Here is a 9,561-nt window from a genome sequence, read left to right as displayed (position 1 = left end):
ATATTGTTGAAATTTTATTTTTTTTTCATCTTTATTGTTCTACTCCAAAAATTTTAGTACATTAATTTATTAATATTTTTGTTTAATTTTTTTAAAGTGTATTTAAGTCCTTTTTGGATTAATTATTATCTAAATTTATTATTATAAACTTGTTAGTTAAATTATTATTTAAATTTATTATATAGTCTTCCGACTTCGAACTGTGCTTTTCCATACTAACAATTCGAGTGTTTATAGCATTTCTCATCTATACTTTATCATTAAGAGAGAATCGTTTCGATGTTTCCTTAATTAAATTTTTAAAAATTATACATACACATAAAATGTATTACAATTTTCTGTACTGGAAAATAGATGTCCGGACCCGACTCAGTCAAATACGAACCAATCACACAGTAAGTACAATACACTTATCATATAATTAGTGTACAATTTAGAAAAAGTGATCAATGACAGAGCAAATCCAAACAAAAATTTTCCATACTACATAATTGAAATTAAATAATTTGGACCAACTATATAGAGGTTAGGAATCCGAATGGCAAACTATTTGACTTCTGGCAACCTTTGGGCTCTGCTCAACTCATGATTGGATTATTTAGATTTGATTTATTTTTAAATATTTATAAGATATTTTTATATCATTATTGTAATGTTGTAAATATGAAATTAATGTTAGTAATCGAAGAAAATTATGAAAGAAATGTTTGGAAAATTTGTAGTGATGCTTTCCGGTTACTACAATAATAATTGCAGTAGGCCCTATATATTTAATTATATTGAAAAATGAGAATCAAACTAGTAAGATTATGCTGATCAAATCCTCAATAATATCTCCTAAATATATGCATTATCGTAATCAAATCTTCGATCATATCTCCTAAATATATATATAGGAAAAAATGCAAGCAACTCATTTGTAATATCGTAAATGAGCAAATTATTCCCTTATGAAAAAATAAATAGCGATTTTTACCTTCCTATATTTTTAAAATACAACAATTTATCTCCTATGATTTTTAAAATGAAGCAATTTACCTCCTTGTATAATGAGGTAAATTGCTTAATTTTAAAAAGTATAGGGGGTAAATTGCTATATTTTTTTTTATAGGGGGACAATATACTTATTTTTAATATCATAGGAGAATAAATTGCTATTCGTCCTATATATATACTGAAACGCAACTAGTTTAAGTGGTATAGGACTAATCCTCAAAGTTTCCGTGCTTAACAAACTCGGAATCGGATTTAGTTAAATATAAACCAATTATATAATAAATGTAATATACTTATTGTGTACTGGTGTATCATATTGCTATGTGAATGGTTTGATTCCATCCAACATGGTTCCGATAAGAAGTTTCATAGGTTAGGAAAATTTTAGCCCGGACCTAGCTCGACTATACATGAACCAATCATATGGCAAGCGCTTTCATTGAGCATGTGATTGGTGTACAGTTTAGGAAAAGTGATCAATCACATAATAAGTATATCGCACTTACTATGTAACTGGTTTGTTTCGGTCCAACTTGATTTGAGTAAGAATTTTTTGAGACGTAATATAAAAGAGTCACATAATCTAAAGAATATTATGTTGCGCTGATACTGAAAATTTTATCTCCATTCTTACATTTCTCCCTACACTAACATCTTTATTATTGAAAGTGACTTTCAAAATTTTCTTTGTCTGGAAATTAATATTTGCATCTGTATCTCATAACAACGATGACGATAATGATAGTGATTTCAATCAGTTGGTAAGTTCAACGTCTGTTTCATATTCATTAGTTGTTGTTACATGCAGTTTCTGCGAGTATATGAAAAATTGTAGTGTGAAATAAAGGAAAAAAAATTATAAAAATACAGAAAACATAATGATGTGATGAAAAAGAAAGAAAGTATCTAATAAAAAAATATGGAGTAAAGTAAGTAAAAAAGAAAAATTATAAATTATGAGTTTATTAAAAATATAAAAGCTTGTAAAAAAGTATATATATGAAGAATGTGGGATAGAAAATATTAATTGTAATAGGATTGGTTAAAATTATGGAAGTTAGTGATGGTAAAAAATATGGAGAACATGAAAGAGAAAAATTACAATTTTAAAATAATCAGAAAAATATTAAAATTACTATTACGAGCAATTTTTTTTTTTAAAGAATAAAATCCTAGCGAATTTTGCATTTTACTATTTAAACTTTTATTATTATTATTATTATTATTACAAAAATTACATAATTTTTAAAAGTGAACTTTTGATGAAAAAATCCAACAAAGAGTGGTCACATGACATGCAAACTCGGTTTGAAGCTCGACTCGAGCTTGAGATATGAAAATTTGTTCTTACGCCCATGAGCTCTTTTTTAAATACTTATATATATAATATATTATTTTTATGTATTTTCATATATTTATGCACATATTCAAAATTCACCATATATTGTAATTATTAATATATCAAGATCAAATATTTTAACTTTAGATAACGATAAATATGGTATTTTTTATTATATTATTTAATATCTATATAAAAATAATTTTAATCAATAATTTAGTAATTTTTAATTATTTTTAAATAATTATTCAATATGATGCATATGATTTTATGTTATATTTCAATATCCATTTATGATCTCTTGTACTTTTTTAAATTAACAATTTTTAATAAATTAACTTATAACTTTTTATATTTATTTGTGACTATATATTTATGCAAATGCATAGTATACAATCTATTTTCTTATGTATAAATGTAAATTTTTTATGGTTCATATGAGTTAATTTAAAGATAATAATAATATTAACAATGGTTGAACAATTTTATTATTATTGCATTATATGTATAATAAAATTAATTAAAGTCGAGCTCGAGCTAAAAAAATATATTGAAAAATTCAAGTTTGGGCTTAAGATCGAGCTTGACTAGGTGGAAAACAAGCCTGACTCGAGCCCTGAGTTATTTATATGTGCTTCTTGAAAATTTTCTCGAGCTTTTTCTTTATAATCTCGTTTAGTTCGAGTTCTTTATATGTGATTTAAATTTAAAATGAATTTCTTTTGCATAAAACTTGTTGAGCTCGGACTCGATCTAAAATAAAAAATTCATTCATAATAATCTAAGCACGAGCGTGCAAAATATGATCGACTCATTTACGCCCCTAATTATTTCTAAATTACCTAATTAAATAAATTCAATCCTTTAACAACACTGCCCGACCGCCGAGGGCCAAACCAACCCGATTTTTAGACCCGACGACCCAAGAACTAGATTCGTTTGAATAAGCCCGTTTTATACATAAGTCATCGAGGATCCGGAAAACCATTTCTTTTCCCTCCCCAGGGCGGTCTAACGGTGTGCGGTTTCTAACTTCTGAGAAACTCGAAGGAACTGCAATGGCGGGTAATGTAAACAGGGGGAAATTGAGTTGTTTCCCATTTGCTTTTCTTTTCATTGCGTGTTTTTTATTAGCATTCTCCCTTCATAGCTGTTTTTTGATGTCTATACTTCAAGTTCAGCTGAATTGCAGTACTGATTTGGGTATTTCATTTCTGTTTTTGCTTCTTCCCCTGTAAAAGGAGGTCAGCCGGAGAGAGAAGACAAAGTATCCTTGGAACTCACCGAAGAAATTCTTCAGAGCATGGAAGTTGGAATGGCTTTCCGCGATTACGTATGTGTTACTGTATTATTTTCTTAATTTTGTTGTAATTAGTGGGATTTCTTCAAGAAAAGTGTAACTTTTGTTCCACTTACCTCATTTTCTTTTTCATCTGTTGTAGCTCCTGATAAATACTAGTGGTATTATGTAGTTGTTAAAACCTTTGGTTATATGATGCACTTTCTGAGTCGGTAAATCTCCCTCCACCACCCTTTATCTTCCTCTCTCTCCGTACAGGAGATGGTCTTCGAGTTTGTAGTCTGATTAACAACAGATTTTGCACGGAACCAAGTTGGTGAAAGCCCAAGTTATATATATGCTACTCAATGTTAGTACTGAAGAAGAAATTAGTCTATTGTCATTGGATGAAAAATTGAACTGAATATAAATACTGGAACATGAAGTTTGTTCACGTCTACTTTTGCAATTGGTATATTAATCACCAAATAAGTTTGTCATAGAATATGCCTCCTATCTTTCCACACTTATTTTTGCTGCGGATTGAAGACCATGTTTGTTCTATCTGAATTTGGGCTGAAAGGGATCTTATTATCATAACCCCCCCCCCCCCCCCCCCCCCCCAAAAAAAAAAAAAAAATCTCCCCCATGAGATGTTTTCGGGTCCAATTTCAAGACCTGAACCTTCTGTAAGTGTGGCTACATATATGTTGCAATTGGGGTTTCAGGTAAATGATCAAGTAATATGAGGTTAATTGTTTGTGTGCTTTATCTTTTAACATTATATAAATTGAGGTGATTCACTCCATCAAGTCTATATAGCAATGAGCAAATGTGTTATTTCCCTCTGCAGAATGGAAGAATTAGTTCGATGGATTTCCATAAGACCTCAAGTTATTTGGTTACTGCTAGCGATGATGAATCCATTCGCCTGTACGATGTTGCTAGTGCAACGTAAGCATCTCTACTTTTATTCAACTTAAATTTCAAGATTCCTTGGTGAATTGACCATATAATGTCAAACATTAGGGATTTTGGTTTCCTGAGATATCGCTAAAGCAGTGTAGTAATTTATTGAAAATTCATCGGAGCAAAACTTTACAAGAAACCAAAATTGCAGAAGAAAAGGGTATCTGCTCTGTGTCTCTGCAGAAATAAATTGTTTCAATATTTGGACGTTTACAATTTTGAACTGAATTTGTTTCTGTAGAGATTTTGAATGAAAGGACAAAGGATTCTTTTTAACCTCTAACTGTATGTCTTCCTTTGTATGTAACCTTCTGTGACGTCACTAATTACATCTATTTGGAGTCAGCTTATAATTGTGTCCAGTTGCATGATATGCTAAAAGAATTTACTACTTGTGTTCAGATGTCTGAAGACAATCAACAGTAAAAAATATGGGGTGGATCTAGTTAGCTTTACCTCTCATCCTACAACTGTTATTTACTCGTCAAAGAATGGCTGGGATGGTATGCTTATTGAAAAATTGTACCCATCTACATGTCAAAGTAACGCATGCAACCACTAATGCATTTTTTTCGTGGCAACAGAATCACTACGGCTTCTCTCATTGCATGACAACAAATACTTGAGGTACTTCAAAGGTCATCATGACAGGCACGGTTCTCAACCTTTAAGCATTTTTCATCGTCTGGAATTGCGATATAGTATTTATACAGTACAATGTGACATTAAAATATTGGATTTACAGGGTTGTTTCCCTTAGTCTCTGCTCTAGAAAAGATTGTTTCATTTCTGGTTCTCTTGATCGAACTGTTTTGCTTTGGGACCAAAGAGCAGAGAAATGTCAGGTGAGACCAGCCATGGTATCCTTAATTTGTTGAACTATTTTTTATGTTCTTTGTTAAATTATTTTCTGGAATTAGGGTCTTCTACGTGTTCAAGGGAGACCGGCTGCAGCTTATGATGACCAGGGACTTGTCTTTGCCATTGCGTTTGGAGGATACATAAGAATGTTTGATGCTCGCAAATATGAAAAGGTCAGAATATAATATATGAATGCACAAGAAGAAAATCCAATTGCAATTTGTGCAGACACTGATCTATTAATGTTTATAGGGCCCTTTCGACATATTTTCTCTTGGTGGAGATATGTCGGAAGCTAATGTTGTGAAATTCAGTAATGATGGGAGACTTATGCTCTTGACGACGTCAAATGGGCATATTCACGTGCTTGATTCCTTCCGTGGCACCCTTGTGAGTTCCCAATTACTTTTAGGACAATCTCAAGTATAATTTTATAGCTTCCATTTTATGGCAGCGGGCCTTCTAATTGCACTTGTCTTTTGCTCTAGTTATCAACATATAATGTCAAGCCCATTTCAAGCAATTCTACTTTGGAGGCGTCTTTCAGCCCCGAGGGAATGTTTGTCATATCAGGTCTGTCTATCTTACAGCTATAGCATTTATTTAGCTGTCTAGTATTACTTGCTTATATTGGATTTCTTGAACTACATTTTCTGTTGTATGCATGATATTATTGTTGTCTTCGTAAAACTATTGCCTGCATAACACATTGGTCATCATTTAGTCCTCGTAGATGCAGTTTGGTGGTGTTAGTAAAAAAACATATGGTGTGTGACTGATTTATTCAACATCAAATAAATGTAGGGGAAGAATTCAGTTGAAGAGTTGACCTGATATTCTTGTGAAATTGATGTCCTGTGGCCTTTTTGCAGATTAAATCACTTTTAGGGGAGAACTAGGTTATATTCAAGTTCTTGATTTCTGCTCTTTCTTGCTTTGGTGCATGAATTAGAGCAAGTTATGTCTAGAGTCCGAACAACTGCAGTTCAGATTAATGTTTTTCTATTATAGAAATATTGAAGTTAATACCAGTGCGAGGAAAATATTTCATGCAACCTGGGTACTTTAACTTGTGTGGGATTTTTATTTCAGTTTCTGGAAACAAGGGGGGTTAGACAAATCATATATCTGGAAGTGTAAGTGCTTAGGATTTATCTTCTAACAGTCCAACAGTGAAAAAAACAAGTTTGCCAGTAATGATGAGGTATTTTATATGGTATCCTTCCCAGAACCCAGTTAGCATTTATCGAATCACAAAATACTGTGCTGTGAACAGAGACTGGACCGGAGAACCTCTGATGGCCACAATGAATTCCCTTATGCAATTTGACTATACAAGGTTGTGCTTGTATTGGCACTTATCTTTTAGAAGACATGGTATTTAACCCTTATATTATCTGATCTTTGCGAATTTCACCAGAGGCACATGAAGAATTTCTAATGGAGCTAATATATCTCCTGAAAGAGACTGACACTTTATCTGTTATGCTACTTGACAGGTTCTGGGGATGGTAGTGTTTATGCTTGGAGTGTTCGGAGCGGCAAAGAAGTACGCTTAGCTGCCATTTACTTCCATTATAGAGTGTTTGATTTAAAAGTCATTCGTCATTCTTGTTTTAGCACTATTTTGTTGAGGGTTTTGAAAGATTTATAACATGACATGGTCGTTTTGAATGTAATGCTTAATGAAAGAAGTCATTCTTAAGAACCAAACATCCAGAACCTGGCCAAATAGAGCAGGAAAAGGTTAACAGTTTTGAGATTGAGCTGCAACAATGTGCTATTATCTTTTCAAATATGCACATAAATGCTGAGAGTTTCAGCCTAATGAGTATCATCTTGGTGTATGATGATGTCCTGTGAAAACTGTGAAACTAATTTGGTCAGACATGAGGGGCATGTGTGTGTAAGTCCTGTTGAAGACTACTTTAATCTGCATTATCCTTTTCTGTCGATATTCTCTAGTTATTACGAGAAATTGAACTTTGCAAATCTAATATGGGATGTTATTGTGACATTAATATTTATAGACTTGCTTGTTTATTGTTTCTGAGCAAATTCTAGTCTGTTCAAAGCCAATACTTCCTGTTCACTGGAAAACTAAAAGAAGAGTAACAGAAACTAGATGTACTTATTATTATTTTTCTCCGGATGTTTGTCAGGTTGCCAGTTGGATGAGCACTGAAGCTGAACCACCTGTAATCAAATGGGCTCCTGGAAGCTTAATGTTTGTGACTGGTTCTTCTGAGTTATCCTTTTGGATTCCAGACTTATCTAAATTAGCAGCTTATGTTGGAAGGAAGTAGTAATTTTAACTGGTACCTCTTCTAGTGGTCTTGTGCACAGATGCGTGAGTCTTCTGTCTTCCCTTTTTCATTCTCTTGTCCAATTGGGATTAGAGTTAATCATAAAATGGCGCAAATTATTTGTTCATCGGTTTTGCTTGCTTGATTTGCTGGAAACATTCGTTGCAGATGAAGAGATGGGAACTTGGAATGCTTGCTGCATATTCGCATGTAGCAAAATGATGGCAGCTTGACATGCCCCAGATGTAAATCTCTCTTGTATGCTGCTACTTGAAACGTGACATACAAGGCAAATGGATGTCGATGAAAATTGTCATATCAGGAGCTTCTCTTTGCTCCCCTGTAGATCAGCCGATCAGGTATGCTGATGTAATTTCCTTGGAGTTGTCTTAACAGCCTTCTGTTTGTGTAGTTTGGAAAGGGGTATACAACTTAGTTCATATGTATGTTTGCCGTACCTAGAGCTTAGGTATATTAGTTCCTTAGTGTGTGGTGACTTGTTTGAGTCTCAAAACTATTTTCTTTTCTTAAGTATTGTATAAATTTTACATCAATATATATTTTATCCAAATAGAAACTGTTTGTCTATGAAAGAAGAACAAGAGAATCGTGTTTGTCTTTGCTGATGTTAGTAGAAAATACCATTTTGTTCGACATAAGCTTCTTGCATAATTTGTCAAACCCAGAACTGCAACTCAAATTAACTGATGACAATGTGCTAAAGCAGTACTTTAGCACTTGGTTGTAAGAATAGGTTTTAACTCATTTCTAGATGGATTTAGGATCAGGTCTGTACTACTTCCCTAACAATATGCTCTTTTTATTGGATTCATTGGTCCAAATTTTGCTGAACCCTGAGGATATGCAGACATGGTATACCTTGTATTATGCAGTTTAGCATACCGTTACTCTCTTGTTTTAATAGCTTTCCTTCCAGTCATTCTGGGAATGAACCATGTCCAACTAGTATTATTACCCTTTAAGGATGGAGAAGCATGAGTTTGAAAATCAATTTGGATTGTCGATATTTCAGCTATCTGGTCTCTATGCCTTTCAGTAACTTGAATGCTCTGGTCTCTGCTGTTTGCCAACTTGTAACCTATTTTCTGTCTGGAAAAATTAGATGCCTTTAAATTGTCCATTTATTGTCCCCAAAATCCGCCCATATCCACTACCGCTGCTCCATCCAAAATTTTAACTAAATAAATAGTTTTATTGTAATAGTAATAATATAAATAAATAAATAAAGTAAAAAATGCTACATTAGCCTGTGCAAGCATGTAATGCCAATCAAGTTTCTCTATGAACTGTTATTCTTACTATGTAATAGTGAAGACATAAGGGTGTCACTTGATATGCGCAGAGTATGGAAATATGGTTAGTGTTTTGTTGTGAGGACATCACTTCTTAACTCTAGATTAATAGTGATAGCTAACATTTTTACTTTAGATAATCAAGCAGAAAACTAGATTTATAAAGTGTTTTATGGTACTTGGTCCAGGCATATGGAGAGAATGTGAAGATCTTGAGAAAACAATACAGTTTTGCTTTGTTTGTTTAAGATAGCACTTTCTTCTTCGGCTTTTTTATGGTCCAGGGCTTAGGATATCCCTAAGACAGCACTCATCAGGTCTGCAGCATAGGAGGTTCTTTTCAGTTATTTATCAGTATCTTGATCTATTTTATGACCTGGAAGTTGCTCTGCTCCTCTTCATGCTACTCATATTTTTGCATCAAGTCAAGGGGAAAAAGGGGAAAAGTGTCAATTCAAGTTCTTTGGTGGTCTATGATATCCCCAGAATGTTGATCTT

The 9,561-nt window shown here is 32.9% G+C and overlaps 1 protein-coding gene across 3 annotated transcripts in view; it reads left to right on the top strand.

The window, feature by feature from the left end:
• The window catches only part of LOC105178149 (protein ANTHESIS POMOTING FACTOR 1), a 10,150-nt gene continuing 3,856 nt past the window's right edge, over positions 3,268-9,561 (top strand). The window contains exons 1-12 of one of the 3 annotated variants that reach the window (XR_849110.2): positions 3,268-3,400; positions 3,577-3,668; positions 4,468-4,568; positions 4,986-5,086; positions 5,168-5,234; positions 5,329-5,428; positions 5,504-5,617; positions 5,697-5,834; positions 5,933-6,017; positions 6,944-6,993; positions 7,607-7,794; positions 7,919-8,109. Coding sequence is in view for 2 of the 3 variants with exons in the window: in XM_011101531.2 (XP_011099833.1) it covers positions 3,394-3,400; positions 3,577-3,668; positions 4,468-4,568; positions 4,986-5,086; positions 5,168-5,234; positions 5,329-5,428; positions 5,504-5,617; positions 5,697-5,834; positions 5,933-6,017; positions 6,944-6,993; positions 7,607-7,750 (999 nt within the window). In the remaining variant the exon portion in view is untranslated. Of the gene's footprint in view, positions 3,401-3,576; positions 3,669-4,467; positions 4,569-4,985; positions 5,087-5,167; positions 5,235-5,328; positions 5,429-5,503; positions 5,618-5,696; positions 5,835-5,932; positions 6,018-6,720; positions 6,814-6,943; positions 6,994-7,606; positions 7,795-7,918; positions 8,364-9,561 lie in introns of those variants that run through there. The other 2 variants (XM_011101531.2, XM_020698921.1) reach the window with 2 other exon arrangements.

Source organism: Sesamum indicum, linkage group LG15 (assembly GCF_000512975.1).
Source record: "Sesamum indicum cultivar Zhongzhi No. 13 linkage group LG15, S_indicum_v1.0, whole genome shotgun sequence".
NCBI classification, from domain to species: Eukaryota; Viridiplantae; Streptophyta; class Magnoliopsida; order Lamiales; family Pedaliaceae; genus Sesamum; species Sesamum indicum.
Note: the sequence above shows the minus strand (reverse complement) of the source record. Positions and strands in the feature narration are given on the sequence as shown.